The 14,240-nt window shown below is 37.9% G+C and overlaps 4 protein-coding genes across 4 annotated transcripts; all 4 read right to left on the bottom strand.

Moving 5' to 3' along the window:
• Positions 1–33: 33 nt before the first annotated feature.
• On the bottom strand, positions 34–1,084 carry LOC145703443 (phospholipid scramblase 1-like). The gene is made up of 5 exons (XM_081780803.1): positions 851–1,084; positions 608–809; positions 409–563; positions 207–365; positions 34–161 (listed from the first exon to the last, which is right to left on the bottom strand). The coding sequence occupies exons 1-5, from the start codon at positions 1,046–1,048 to the stop codon at positions 87–89; spliced, it is 789 nt and encodes a 262-aa protein (XP_081636929.1). The 5' UTR covers positions 1,049–1,084; the 3' UTR covers positions 34–86.
• A 1,716-nt stretch (positions 1,085–2,800) lies between these two features.
• LOC145705729 (acidic phospholipase A2-like) lies at positions 2,801–4,846 on the bottom strand. Its single transcript, XM_081783211.1, has 3 exons — positions 4,635–4,846; positions 3,949–4,152; positions 2,801–3,901 (listed from the first exon to the last, which is right to left on the bottom strand). Exons 1-3 carry the CDS (start codon positions 4,785–4,787, stop codon positions 3,644–3,646), a joined length of 615 nt encoding a protein of 204 aa, XP_081639337.1. The 5' UTR covers positions 4,788–4,846; the 3' UTR covers positions 2,801–3,643.
• On the bottom strand, positions 4,831–5,696 carry LOC145705731 (uncharacterized). The gene is made up of 3 exons (XM_081783213.1): positions 5,582–5,696; positions 5,406–5,537; positions 4,831–5,138 (listed from the first exon to the last, which is right to left on the bottom strand). The coding sequence occupies exons 2-3, from the start codon at positions 5,527–5,529 to the stop codon at positions 4,867–4,869; spliced, it is 396 nt and encodes a 131-aa protein (XP_081639339.1). The 5' UTR covers positions 5,530–5,537; positions 5,582–5,696; the 3' UTR covers positions 4,831–4,866.
• A 7,645-nt stretch (positions 5,697–13,341) lies between these two features.
• LOC145701237 (uncharacterized) lies at positions 13,342–13,971 on the bottom strand. The gene is made up of 4 exons (XM_081778461.1): positions 13,907–13,971; positions 13,734–13,869; positions 13,570–13,692; positions 13,342–13,530 (listed from the first exon to the last, which is right to left on the bottom strand). Exons 1-4 carry the CDS (start codon positions 13,969–13,971, stop codon positions 13,342–13,344), a joined length of 513 nt encoding a protein of 170 aa, XP_081634587.1.
• Between the last annotated feature and the right edge of the window lie 269 nt (positions 13,972–14,240).

Below are 14,240 nucleotides of genomic sequence, written 5' to 3'. Positions count from 1 at the left end.
CACTGAAGAAAAACCCCGAAGGAAAAAATGCCTATTTTCCGTCCTTTTATTTATAAATTGTCTCAAACGATTTTTGTATTAATAAATCAGTCAAACAGGCAGTCTTCAATCGAGCAGCAGCCATCTTCGTTCGGCTCGTTGTTTTCAAAGAACATGAAATCCTAAGGAAGAATTTTTTACAAAAACTGACGGTGAAAAATACTCACGATTAAGAAGACCACTGCCATCAGTGAGAGCTTCACTCTGACATCCAAGTCCATCGGAAAACTAACGCCAAAGTTGTCCGCATCAGTTAATCCTTCCTTGACTAGGCCACTCCACTGTTTCGAAACTTTTCCAATTTTCTGACCGTCTTTTGTCAGTACCTAGAAATCAACGCATAAAAAGACAAGTCCGACTTTGATGTACCTCAAAATCAATGTCCCCACAGCAGGAAATGACACAAGCAGGGCCCTTGACTTTCAGAACTTCTTCTCCAGATGCATCGCAAATCGCAAAAACAGGATCAGTGCAATCAGCGCGTTGCTTTATCTTTCCAACAGTTTGGCCTCCCGCATTAATTTCTCAAAAATATAAATCAAAATTAATACATTTTCAGTCCACTTACCCATTTCTTGAAGCTGACAGGGAATGTAGCTCAAGCAACATCTGATGGTACAGTTGAAGGGTCTTATAAACCTCGCAACTTCTTTACCAGCGTTGTCAGCAATCACCATTTCAAAATCTCGAATAGAGCCACAGCATTGTCGTCCACAGCAGCCGCTCTTTTCTCCAGCAAAATATACTTGTTGTCCCATGCTGTTCAGAACCTTATCTTTCTACTCAAATACTGATTGAAATAATAAAGAACCTTGTATTTGTTTGAAGTTTCAAAACCCGTGAATGCTTCGAGAAGCTCGACTTGCTGTTTCACTAAAAGCTGATCGACGTAGAGCAAGTACTCCAATCCTGGTGGACAATTACTTGGCCGCTCCATTTCCGGCGCTGGTGCCCAGCCGTTTTCCCCTAACAAGGGAGCTCCCGCTTGAGGAGGCGCTTGATCACTCATTTTCAAGACTGTATGCTCTGTCGTTTCAGAAATGCTTCTCTGGATTAAAATGGGCTTGTGTATTTACCCTTCTGACTTGAATTTGCTACATTTAATATTTGACAGACAAATATTTTAGCCAAATTGGGCCCTTCCTGCGGACACTCAACAAAAATCACAATTTTTAGTCTAAATATTGATTGATTATTTGATCAAAAATCATAAATGGAAACTTTATAGCAGATTTCTTCTTGAAAGATAGTTGCTTATGTTAAATAATACCGATCTTTAGGGGTTTATTTGACCTCGCTTCTTGATTTTCTTGCCCCTGGTGATTCAATATTAATACTGTTTTCTTACTTGGATCAAAAATAAATTCAAAAACAAGTAGTCAATATCATGTGATATTAATATTTATCGTGTTAGCTGTCTTATATGAATAAAAGATCCTAACACCCTTATTTCCCCTCCGTCTCTTGCACTGTAACCAGGTCATGTGAGACTTGATATATGCTCCAATGCAACTTCTATTTGTAAGTGATATCAACAACGACTTCCATATGCTCCCGAGTCTTTTCCATTTTGAATATTTTTCGATAAGAATGACCCTGGCGCCTTCGGGGAACTCCGATACTAATCTCAGAAAGTGATAATGAGTTTCCTCCGCGAAATATTTTGCCAATCTGCAATTGCTGGATTGAGCCCAAAAACTTAGTGATAACTGATAAGGCCTCCCGGTACTTTACAATTTTATGATAAATACGAGACACGATGAGATAAAGTTCGGATTTGCTGGAATCATCATTGAGAAAACGATTAGTAGGATAGTGTCAGCTTTATTGAAGAAAGAAGAGTTTTTGTTTTGTTTGTGAAATTATTTGAAGTAATCGAAGAAAAATCGCTGTTCGTTTTGGAGGAGATCTGCGGGGATGTCTTTGAAAAGGGTTGATTTTGGCACTGTGGGTTTTTCGAGGTTTTTGTGAGAAATCGCGGTTAGGAACAATGTTGCTATAATAACAAAATTTTCATAAACCCGGAAGCTGATAAGGTGGAACCAGTTCGTTTAGGAATTTGATGCTCTGGACGCAGGTGTCTTGATTCAACCACTAAAACGAAGAATAAAGTCTCCTTCCTCTCTGACTTTCATCTCTACTTACGATTCAGAGCCAGAAGCATTGAAAAAAGAAAGAAAGAAAAGTCAAAATACATTTCTTTCGAGATTAGTTTTTGGCGTCTAGAAGAATAACTGCAGGTTCCTCCTTTCCCTCGCATTTTATCCGCTTATTCTCAACTAATCCGGCATCAATTATGCATTCAAAAAGACGTTTGAGCTCTCGGATTCATCAATTCAAGCCACTGGATGATCTCCAGACTCGTTGGTTTTTGGTTTCCCGTCGATTTTCGAAATCGACCTTTGCGTTTTTTCGCAAAGTAAACTTGAAGAAGGAAGATTTCTTTATTAAAAGTCTTCAGAAAAGAATATTTTTATATAATACAAATATCTTCGTGTGTGTTTTTCTTTGTACAAAAAGTTGTGTTGAGTCCGCTGGCGCAGCTTCAAATTGTCGGAAAATGTCGCGTATTTCGTCGATCGTTTGTGTTGTTGTTGCTATTTACAAAAAAAGAGTTACTTTAAAATTCACCTTTTAGTTTTTTCCATTTCAAATCCAAGATTTATCAACTTGGAAATCGGAGTTTTAGCATGTTTCTCCGTAAGGCTTTTTGTTTGTTGAAAAAAATGATCTTTTTTTAATAGAATTTTGAATAAAAAAAATCATTTTAGAAGTTTTTCTCGGTTTTTGATTAAAGATTAAAACAGTCAGATTCACCTAGAATTTAAAGTCGATCATTGTTTCTACGGAAGAAAAACATATTGTCTAATGCCAACGGGGTTCAAGATGCTTAAAAATTGAAGACACTCAAGGTACTCAGGATGAAAAACGTGACTTTAACCCTAATCATTTATCGAGCCAAGTGCTTGGTTAGACCATTTTCGATTCGAAATACAGTTTATTCCGGTTCTACTAGTAGCAATTTTTAATGATTAAATAACTTATTTTTTCGTCAAATAAGAAATTCAAGGCAAGTTTTCTTTTAGAATAATTTTTTTCTACAATAAAGACACTGTATCTCGGTCACAAAATATTTCTCACATGCAGCCATGTCTTTCATCATCAGTTATTCAATTTAAATGACAGAGAATACAGTAATATGTCACTATAATGAACCTGATAATGAAATTGATCTGACTGCGAGATGTCTCTATCATTACCGTCATCACCTAATAACCTAAAATCAACCACCTCGACAAAATCATTTGTCAACAAAATGAGACGTGTAATGTGACCGAGATCAAGAAGAAATGACGTTCCATCGGCCCCACCCGATAATCATTAAAGTCGCATACGGTATCCTTTCGAGCCCGCTTTGTCATTTTTAATTAAAATTAATGTTGACCGGCGAGTCATATAATTGCGCTTCTCGAGCTGCGTTCTAACTTCAATGACGCGGCGCCAAGTCATTTTCTTTTCCGAATAAACTTAATGATACTAACTTGCGGTAAAATGTAAACTAACGGGCGAAAAAGTAGTAAGTTCGAGGGACACGAGTTTTTCACTAGAAAATCGTTTTCTCCCAAAAATCCAACCAAAAACTTGTATTTTCGCAACAAAGCTTGATCCTCTGATCGGCACAGCATTGGTGCGTATTACTGGAGATGGGTTGCCGTTGCTGGTACGCAAGATTCGCTGTGTAGCTTCCGCAACATTGTTTTTTCTCGCCGGGAACTTGAATTGCCTGGCAGGTGCTTCGGTCAAAACCGTCGCCTGTTGCCTGATTGTAGCGGTATTGCGCGTTGTAGTAGCCCTTGTAGAACTGAAAAACGATCATGAAAGCACAACCCAATTTTTTCGTTGCCAAACCTGATCTCTGAGCTTGTGAGCGAAGTTCCTGTCGCACTGGCAAATTCTCCATCTGCAAGAACCCTCCTCATTCGTGCAAAGAACGTCTTTTTGCCCATTGGCGTCGTTGATGAGTTGCATACTGTAGCTAGATTCCTGATCGCAATGCTCGCCAGTGTCCTCTTTCGTGTCCTTTCCGGCACATTGGTAACACTGCTTCAGTTCCTGAAAATTATTGTAATTTTGGCCGCGCCCAAAAACCGTTTAGAAATTTTGAGACAGTTTTTCATTATAAAAATGAGCTTGAAATGGAGAAAACCATAAAGATTGATATTTTTTAACTAATTTATATATTTTTCATTGATTTCAGAATGAATCTGTAATAAAATCTCTGAAGTAAACTATAGACCATTCCCTCTCAAAAAACCCTTTCAAAAAGTTTAAAACATCATTTTAGAAAAAAAGTAATCAAAACTCTTTACTTTACGCAATCAAGTGATATTATCTCTAACTTATGAGTTATGAGCAGCTCACTTCATCACACTGATTAAAAAAACGGGCGTTTCTGAATATGATGGAACTGTTTTTTTTCAGTCAAAAAAGTCGATGCATTTCCTGGCTCTTGAAAAAAATTCAAAACGCCTGTTGGGCAGGAAATGCTCTCATACCCGCTTATTTTTACTGTTAAAATTTTTAATTCGACTTACTTTGCAAGAGTTGTCGATAACATCGACCGGCTTTCCAAGTCCGGGAGAGTCATCATGAACCGACTTGTCTGGCAGACAGTAGCAGCCGTAGAAGCAGAATCGATCAAAGTTGAAGTCCTTGGCCGCTTCAGTGCTCAGATCTAGAATCCCCATCACGACTATCTTCAGCTGCAATAGCTTTCTGATCGCCTAATAATCAGTGTTCACACAAAAAGTGTCAAATTTTCAGCAATTAGTGATTAGACGAACTTTGCTGACGCAATATTTGAGAACATGCAATTACAGCGGTCGCTTTCGAAAAATAACGAATCGACCCTAAAATCTTGAATTTTAAGAAAGAGTGAACACCTCCCAAAAGACTTGAATGATCTTGGGTCGTAAATGCGTTCCTGTTGGTTTTGTATTTTGTGTAAAGCGTGTTCATTTCGTAGAGTTTTTCTTGAATCCCGGGGCCAGTGTTATTCATTAGCTCCGCAGATGGTTGAAATCGTCGTCCGGCTAGTCCTGAATTGAGTTTTGAAGAAACCATAAAGTTGAATTCAAATTGTTATGAGTTATACTTTTAGATTTCGACCAAAGGCGAAAAAGACAAGGAAAATAAACATATTGATTTTGTTCAAAAACCAATAAATCATGATCGAACTAGAGTAGGCAAAGACAAAAGTAATGAATGTAATGAGTTTGAATGGGATCTGAAGACTTCATCCTTCTTTGACCTACCCAAGATCGAACTCTCATTATTGCCGAAAAATTTTACGGCTAGGGACTTACCATTTGTTGGAGGCAGCTGAATTCCAGCAATCGCAAATTCTTCTTCAATATCAAGCTCAGATCCTCGAGCCATTCTCAGGTTGAGCTGAAGTGCTGTGAGCGCCAACGCAAAAAACTTCACCATTTTATTTCCTGAAAATTTTTTTCTCTTCTTTTTTTAACACGATTTGGCTTACAGTGATGAAGATCCCAAATTTGATGGAAGCTGTGAATATTTCTCTTTTTTCAAAAAATAAAATTTGCTTTTGACGATTTTGACTCAAGAATCAGCGCTGAAATACGAAAAAGATCGAGAAGGTCTATTTTGCCTTATCACAAGAAAAGCTTATATAGTTTCCCCATGAAAACACATAGCGCCGTTGGTCGCGGAAAATTTGCGCGATGGCGCTACAGCGCGCGCCGCGCACAATCGGAGTACTCATGATTTTCCAGCGCGGAGAAGAAGGGGTGAGATAGGTATCTTACGAAATCGGCTGACTCATACAATTTGAAAAAGGATTGATTTTACATTTTTGAAAGGATTTATTTATAAAGGATTCTTATTGTGGTTTTTTTTTATAAAGAAGCCGCGCAGCGGCTTCCCAAGAATTAAGAAAATCTAGTTAAAAAAGGTACTTTCTTAGACAAGCTGCTACGAATTTATTGATAAGAGCTCTTTTAGAACCCTGACTCAGGTTTCTACACAGGTTTTCCACCAAGAGATCCGGCTATTTTGAAAAATGGCTTTGATATTGAACCCGAAAGATTATTTTTCTCAAAATTTTTTGGTTTGCCAACGTGTTGTTTTCTTGAAAAATATTTAACATTTTCCTTTGAAAGCCCTTCTTTGCGGGCGCGGCTAATTTATTAATCAATGCGCCAAGGTTCACGCGGATAAGAACGGATCGCGAGGTAGATTTCTATCGCGCGTTCCAAAAAACACCGAAGAAATTTACGGGTCATCAGATAGCTTTTGGACTGGCTCTTCGGGTGGGAAAAATTGACCATAAACGGATAGAAAAATGAATAGTTTTGCATTTTTTTTCTTGAAATACCAGTTGTTGAGTCAGGCTTCTTGAGTTTTGATAGGTTAGGGTTAGGGTTCGGGCCCCTTTTTTGCAGTCTTGCATAAGGTTGAGTTCTATCAAAAACTCCTCCTCTGCGAGAAAATTTTTTGATGAACGATAAGTGGAGCCTTCAGCTTGGAATTTTTCATTTTCAGTTCGATCATTTTCTTTTGGAACAGGTTCGTTCCGACTCGGAAGTGCTTCTAACGAAGAAACGAACTCTCCAAAAAAATGATGAAACGGGAAATTTTCAATTTTGTCTGTCTCGCTAGTTACTGCAGCCGTTTCTTTGTGAGTAATTATAAACAATTGTGAAATAAACTGTCCTCTTGCCTGTCGAACAGGAGAAACAAACAGAGTAATTATGCTTAGTGAGCAGTTTAAATGGACCCACGCTCAGAAGCTCGTTAGGCTCGAGCAAGTTGCATTAGAGTTCCACCAAAATGCAATTCCTGCTCGATTTTTCTCCCGCGATAATCATATGCTGGGATCCGACGAATTTCTCAGCTTCGTTTTCGCTCTAGAATTCTATTATGAGCTGTTATTTTCCTTCTCAATTATAAAGTCAGAGCTTTTTAGCTTCAAATAATTAAATCTTTCTGACTGTAAAAAGCTTAATAACAGTCAGAACGCATATCCTTGTTGAACATTTTCTCTTAGACGCACTTCGTCATTTTGATCCGCTCTTATCTGTTAATTGCTTTGCGATGCTTAGTACGATTTATAAAGCGGAAAATCTAAAGTTTATAATCGCTCTCTGTCTGTGACGCAAAACTTGCAGAAAAACATTCAAGTTCTAAAATTTTCAATATTGAAAGTTGCTAAAGTCGGTCAAAAAAGAACCCCCACGTAATACCTTCAATTGGTAGCAGCGCAACTTATCACTAAAACTAACATTTTCTTATCCGGTCGTCGATCCAATTTTTCACACTTGTTACTACTTACGTTTTTCTTTTCGAATTCTTGAGTCGACAAATGCTTATTTTTAGCATCTGCTCAATCATTTTTTCATTTTTAATAATCGAGAAGCCGCTTGCGGCTTCGAGTAATAAGGAACAAATAGCCGCGCAAAGCGCGGCTTAATTCATTTTTACTCGAAGCTGCAAGCGGCTTCTCGGTTCTCAAAATTTTGATGAACATTTTTTTGACTGGAATTGCAATTATGTTTTCAAAAGATAGTCTAGACTTGCCGATTGAAAGTGAAAACGCTCCACTGACTTGTCGTGATTCTAGGCCAGCTGTGCTTCTAAGTGGCTGGCGATATCGTCTCACGGGCGGAAGCAGAACTGGCTAACCACATCATCGCGATGAATATGAAATTTCAACGTTGAATATACAAAAGCGCCCAGATGGGGCTATTTTACGCGTTTCTCAACACCCGGGACTTGATTTGCTGTTTCTAAATAAATTTAGAACGCTACAAATAATATTTCAAGGGGTTATTCTGGGACAAATTTCCAATTTTTTTTTCAATTTTTGCAAAATTATAAAAATGAGCTCGTATATTATTACGGCAAAAATCACTTATAGTCATCTCTTTCTTAGAGAACCCCCTTCTTCCTGTCTAGTAGGGTCGAAATCGCTAAACATTTATGCATCGCAAAATTAAGGACCTCCCTCCGCCCCAGAAAGGATTTCAAGAGGCAGCCGTAAATATTCAATATTTTCGTCAAGTCCAGCACTTCCAGCTCGTCCAAAGCAGTGACGAATTTGAACAATCAAGCCTCACTCTCAAGTCACACAATTGAACGAAGTCAATAAGTACCGTGCATAACAATCACCTCTTTCCCGTAATTTTACGTGTTTGAAGCACTCGATTTCGAGTCCACGATCGTGTTGTTTCAATTTTTTTTTTTGCTTTTTCGAAGAACGTTTTTATTTTCCTCCGCGCATTTTTGAGAAAAACGATCAATTCAGGAATTCTAGAGCGGGATAAACAAGGGCGAAATATTCAGTGAAAAAGTACTCGAGCAATTATTAATTTTATGCGGAAAAAAAGCGAATCTCGCACACAAAGAACGCTGTTTTGGCGATTGAAGAGCCCAGCGAATAACCACACGATGAATAATGCGGCGAGTTTCCGCTCCAACGTTGCAGCAATTCGCGTTCTTCTCAACCCACCCAAAGAAAAGCACGAAATTCCCGAGCTCCCACAAGATTTCAACACTTTTTCATAAGGTCCGTCATTTCTCTCAGAATCTTTTTTTATTAGGGAAACAATGGATAAGTCGATTCGAAAGTCAGGAAATTAGGATAAAGCGTGGTTATCAGAAGAGTTTTCGAACATCGCTCATTTGGAACGGCTTTCTGCAACTTGGACAGTTCTTCGGATTGACAGAATTGAGGCATGAGTAGCAGAAGGTATGAAAGCATTTCGTGATGCAAGACTGGTGGTGGAGGTTTTTATCGAAAGACGAAAAGCAGACTTTGCAGGAGTTTTCATCAGCTTCTTCTTTAAATAAATTTATTTCGAAAACAAGTTTGAAGTTAACCTTGATTTGACGATCTTGATGTTATTTCCCGAATCATTTGTTTTCTCTCGGAAAAAGCTTCTAGCTCTTTTTCGATTTTCTTCTTTTCTTCTGTCAGTTTTTCGTTAGTTTGCAAAAGATTCTCTATTGATGCGCAATTACTGTCAATCGCTTTTTCTATCGATTCAAGTCGAGCTGTTTTTGCCTTTTCATCAGAAACTAGTTTTTCCCATTCAACTCTTACTGACTTAAGTTCGTTCTCCCGAAGGTTGAGGTCTTTTTCAATGTCATCAGGAAGTGTTCCAATTTGAGAACTCCTGATATTTTCTTGAACTTTTATCAATTCTTGTGATCTTTGCTTGTGTTGAGCAAAATGCTCGAAAAACCCATCGAATGTATGGGTCTCTCTACAAATGACAGAAAAGCATCGGAACCGAAGAGTTGATACATCGTTTGTCACGTATTTACATTCACAATTTCTTTTGTGCGTTAACGATAGTGAATTTGCACAATCTTTGCAATAAATCCTTTCTCTAAACGTACAGGGCCAAGAATTGACATAAAGTTCATTCGTGATTACGCTAAAATATCTTTTGATAATGAGAGAAACAAATAATGGAATAAACCAGCAATCAGCGCAAGCAAAACTAGAAGCTCGAAAGCAACCAACCAAAAAGCTCGATGGAATTTCTCGTTTTTCAAGACTTAAAACGCCTCTCTTTCGATCAGACATCCTCTGACAATTGTCAAATTTGAACGTAAAATTATACGCTCGTGTTCGAAAACATATAAATAAAAGAGATTTTACGACCATTATTGAACACTAAATTTTCAACTGACAAGTGTCTCGTTTAATGATCTGAGCTACTGTAAACTTGAACAAAAAATGCTTATGATTCAAAACTTGTGACGCTAAAAAGTATTCTAATTCAATAGTTTACACAGCTTGGCTATTCTCGGACGAAATGAGTGGAACCGGGCGTGCCCTTATTTGAATTGTCTTTATAAGTGGGATGATATCGCGCCCAGGTGCACGTTGAGAGGATGACGCGAAAATATTTCTCCAGCAAACACATAATCTAAGCTTGACTCTTTTTTTAATTGTGTTATCTTTTCAATCGCTGAATGCGGCCAGAATACGGCTTATTTCGCGGCTGCCAAAAGCATCAAATATTATCTCACCATTTTTGGGCAAATTTAAGGCGACTTTTAGAAATTTTTCTAACGAAACTTTCGTGGCTACAGTGATTTTTGGTCAGTAAGAAGGGGATAAGAAAACTTTCACCTTGACTGCTGTTCACATGGCAATTCGCGGTTTTTGGGAGGCACAATTTGGTCGATTATGCAATCGAAACTAGACATTTTGGAAATTCTCGCACAATGGCGAGTCTAAGAGACTGTATTTGCTCAACTTCTCAGTTTGTTCTTGCCCGGCGTTTTGAATTTCTGGGTCAGTTTCTGCTGCTCATTCGGATTCTGTTAATTCCGAAATGAAGTTGAGATAATTTTTTGACAAAAATGAGGAAAAAAATTCAAAAATAAAAACGAAAAATATGAAATCATTGAGAATCTTGACCACGAATTGGACAAAATGAAGCGAAAATACTCGAGATGAATGTTGATAGCGTGAAAATATTGAATAACTTTTGATTATTTTCGTAAAAATTATTTTACTGTTTACTATTATGAATAAAATGACCTACTACTAGTACGTTTTCCCTGCAATCAATATAGTCGACAATCTTTGAAATAAAATAAATTAAAAAAAAACCCCTTTTTTGTCGAAATGAATCTAAAAAAGAGACCTTCTATTCATCAATAGTGCTCATGTCTGAACTTTTCCGGTATGCCCAAAAAACGTGATCCGGGATTAGTAATCCCTCAAGTGCTGTGAATTTCCGTCTTGACAATTTTATAATATTTTATATAATAAGACGCGAAGACAAAAACGACAAGTGTCCTGAGACAGGTAGAAGGTGATGCTATGCGGGTTCTACTTCTACGGGCCCTCGAAGCGACAATTCCGGAAAAATGAATGGCCCACTAAAAGATCGTTGGAAATCGGCAACGTAACAGTCGAGGGCGAGGAGTTTGAGTGAACTGGGTAATAAGACGCATTCCAGGCGCGAAGGAGAGGACCTTTTTTCACAGGAAGTTGATCCTTCCAAAATCCAACATTTTGAATGTGACAAATCCGACTCTGGTCGTAATCCCGATAATGCTTCCGTCGGAAGCATTGTCGGAATGTTCTTTCTGCCAAAAAAAAACGCTGGTCAACACGTGACAAGAAAACAGACATATTCTTTAGGAAGATCTATTGCGTGTTACGTAAGCTATCACTTTTTGCTAGCGTCGTTCTAAAAAAGAGGAACTCAATACGTTCACAAAAACGGCGATAAACATGTGGTTTAGTAAATTGGTATGAAAAATGGGCTTGATTACGTCTATCTTATCAAAAAGAGGGGGTGAAAGGGCGGTACAATTTCAACTATAGGCTCTTGAAAATTGATCGAAGAGATTTTGAACTTTAATTTTTATGACCCTGACTCAGGATTTCACACAGGTTTCCGAAAAAGATTTTTCTTTTTTAAAGAAAATTGACTTTGAAATTGCAAAAGTGACGGTTACGAAAACGAGAATTCTTGTTTGACTTGAAAAATTGGATTTGAACTCAAATTGTGAATCATGAAAATTATATCAAGTGGCGGTTCTTATCAGCCTGGTAGACTAAAAACGCAAAATTAACCGTCTCAACACGGTTTTGATTTCGTTTTCACGTTTTGTCATAAAATTTGAACAGTTGCGAAAATGCCAGATGAAAATTTATTGTTCAGAGTTGTTCTTTTAAAAACCACGTGATAGGACCGCTGAGAGGGGCGAAACGTGTTTTCGAATTAATTTGCTAAATAGAGTAAATAAAAAAGGGTTTTGGTAATCACGTAAGATAAGTAAGACCGCTTTGATTTTGAGCCCTTTTCACACGATTTCAAGTGGCCAAGATTGACGTTATATTCTTCTTGTTTCATCCAAAACAATAACTCAAACAGCCGAAAACGCATTTGGCCTGAAAATCCCTGTTTTTTCTTTTGCGCAAAGATACTATTTTAACAGCCTCTTCCGGAATCCAGGGAACGACCGCAATCCAGGGGCTTGGCCTTGAAAATTTCATCAGACGGCACGAGGCCCGTTTTGTGAAAAAATAGAGTCGACGGATGAGTAGCTACATCTGGCGACATCGGATTGGTGGTCTTCGTAACGTGTAACTTTTTGAGTTTCGGAAGAAAGGAAGTTATTTATTTTTGAGGAAGACAGATACAGTTGACGATTAGTATTTACAATAAATTATTATTTCCGGGGCCCAAACGTTTAGTTAATTTCGTCAGGTGATGTGAATCTATGCTCAAATGTTGCACTTGTTCTGACTGAGTTCGCTGGACTTAGACCTCGACCAAACTGATAAGAAAATGGTGGAAATTGGGAAGGTTCTTGTTTTGGTGGAGATCCTGTATGGATATTTTGAATATGAGAATTCGAGATGCTGGATTCGATTCTTGGCGTTGAGACTGAAGCTCATGTTGAATGTTTTGCGCGTAGTAGTATAGTTTACCTGATATTGACTCATTCGAGTAAGTCGAGCAGTTTCCGATGTCAATGCTGCTATTTTGTGGTCTTTTGCTTCATTCTCTCTCTTCAAGTGGTCGATAACAAGATCTTTCTCTTGACATTGTCGACATGAAAGCTCTTCGGGCTGCTACAATCACAATGACAAACTCATAATTGGTTCTTTACCGGTCTCGTTTTTATCGGAGTAATATTTGCGATATTCCTGTGGACATTTGTAGTGCTGTCTTTTGCTGGCAAGGGCTTCGTTTCAAAATCAGAAGGCTTCAGTAAACCATGTATTGTTCTAAAAAAAATTTGAATAATTGTTCATCTTGGGAATCAACCTGTTTCTACGATTCATAAAAGACGTGTTCCAAGTATTTCGGGCAGTTTCAGTAGGGATTTCTTCGGTTTCTTTCCTACAAAATAATAAATGAGTTTTTTCTACTCAATAACAAAAGACAATTTCTTACTTGCTTATTGAAACAGCATCAAGACCAATCTGAGTTTCCTTTATACAATTATCTACGGTCTCAACTGGCATGAACTTTTCGATTTCGACATTTCTTTTCATCTTTTCAGGAGGATGACTTTTGATTTTTGAGTCTTTAACGTTTTCTTCTTTCTCTAAACCTGCTTCTGTCTCCATGCGTTTTGCCATAGAAAAATCTACTTGCTTGCTTTTCTGAAATATGCGAATGCTTGCATTCGACTTGACGATTTTCCTTTTCTCTATTTAAATAAAAATCTGTCTGCAAATACACTCAGCCGAGAAGGGAAACTTTGATTTACGAACAAAATTTATTTCATCTATTATCATGGTTGACTTGAAGGAGACGACCACTGTCTTTGAAAGTCATTGTTCGAAGAAAGAGAGCTCTTCCGCCTAGACCGTCTTTCTGGAGAAGGTGCACTGCCCGAGAAGAAATTATTGATACTGATAGTTGAACCAGATTGAGCTACAAATCCAGGTGTTCTTGATTCTTCCATCATTGAGTTTCGACTCTGCAAGAATGAAAATTTTCAGCAATATTTTTTTCGTACCTCCAAGCTCATTTGAGTCATTTTCAAAGTCGCCTCCAGCTGTTGAATGTGATTTTGAAGCTTTGAAATTGTCATATCTTTTTCAGAACACCCTTGGCAGTTATTTTTCAGGGACATCTTATTCTAAAAATTTATCTGAGAGGAGATTTTTTAAATAAATTTACCGTTTGTTGCGTAAGATTTTGCACCGTCTGCATTCTTGGCCTTGGCGCTTGAGTGACAGGAAGATTTCTTGGGTAAAAATCGGTAGCATTCGTTTGCCGTAGATTATTGCTGTCGTAGTCGATTTCCGTTTGGGCACTAAAATTTTTTTTCATCGAGTATTTTTTTCCTTTACGTTTGAAAGGCTTCGTCATCCCGAGGAATCTGATTATTTGAGGTGAAAACCCCACTGTCACCCATCGATGAAAAGCCTTTCTTCTCTGAAATCGGCCCTGCACTGGCCAGAGGGGCGTTACCAGTCTCAAATCTTGGATGGATATTTGAGGTGTTGCAGTTTTGTATGCATTGCAGCCTCCTCCTGAGATTTATTAAATAAGGCCATCAATACGTAAGAAGTAAACAGTCAAAGCCATGAAGTTTATTTTTGCTTATCAAAATTTCACACTGGAGATATTCTTCTGTTACGTTGTTATACTGAAAAGTAAAAAAATGACACCGGAAGTCATATT

This window comes from Oikopleura dioica, chromosome PAR (genome assembly GCF_907165135.1).
Source record: "Oikopleura dioica chromosome PAR, OKI2018_I68_1.0, whole genome shotgun sequence".
Lineage (NCBI taxonomy): Eukaryota > Metazoa > Chordata > Appendicularia > Copelata > Oikopleuridae > Oikopleura > Oikopleura dioica.
This window is presented reverse-complemented; position numbering and strand designations above follow the sequence as displayed.

What these genes read in the sequence shown, in the direction of transcription:
- LOC145705729 (XM_081783211.1), bottom strand. Translation starts at nt 4,787, where the DNA reads ATGGGGATTCTAGATCTGAGCACTGAAGCGGCCAAGGACTTCAACTTT. An exon ending in TTATCGACAACTCTTGCAAA is followed by an intron (nt 4,153 to 4,634) that starts GTAAGTCGAATT and finishes AATAATTTTCAG; the next exon opens with GAACTGAAGCAGTGTTACCA. An exon ending in CTCACAAGCTCAGAGATCAG is followed by an intron (nt 3,902 to 3,948) that starts GTTTGGCAACGA and finishes ATCGTTTTTCAG; the next exon opens with TTCTACAAGGGCTACTACAA.
- LOC145705731 (XM_081783213.1), bottom strand. Translation starts at nt 5,529, where the DNA reads ATGGTGAAGTTTTTTGCGTTGGCGCTCACAGCACTTCAGCTCAACCTG. An exon ending in TCAGCTGCCTCCAACAAATG is followed by an intron (nt 5,139 to 5,405) that starts GTAAGTCCCTAG and finishes AACTCAATTCAG; the next exon opens with GACTAGCCGGACGACGATTT.
- LOC145703443 (XM_081780803.1), bottom strand. Translation starts at nt 1,048, where the DNA reads ATGAGTGATCAAGCGCCTCCTCAAGCGGGAGCTCCCTTGTTAGGGGAA. An exon ending in GTGGGGACATTGATTTTGAG is followed by an intron (nt 366 to 408) that starts GTACATCAAAGT and finishes GTTGATTTCTAG; the next exon opens with GTACTGACAAAAGACGGTCA. An exon ending in TGGCAGTGGTCTTCTTAATC is followed by an intron (nt 162 to 206) that starts GTGAGTATTTTT and finishes ATTCTTCCTTAG; the next exon opens with GATTTCATGTTCTTTGAAAA.
- LOC145701237 (XM_081778461.1), bottom strand. Translation starts at nt 13,971, where the DNA reads ATGGGTGACAGTGGGGTTTTCACCTCAAATAATCAGATTCCTCGGGAT. An exon ending in AAAATCTTACGCAACAAACG is followed by an intron (nt 13,693 to 13,733) that starts GTAAATTTATTT and finishes ATAAATTTTTAG; the next exon opens with AATAAGATGTCCCTGAAAAA. An exon ending in TGACTCAAATGAGCTTGGAG is followed by an intron (nt 13,531 to 13,569) that starts GTACGAAAAAAA and finishes TCATTCTTGCAG; the next exon opens with AGTCGAAACTCAATGATGGA.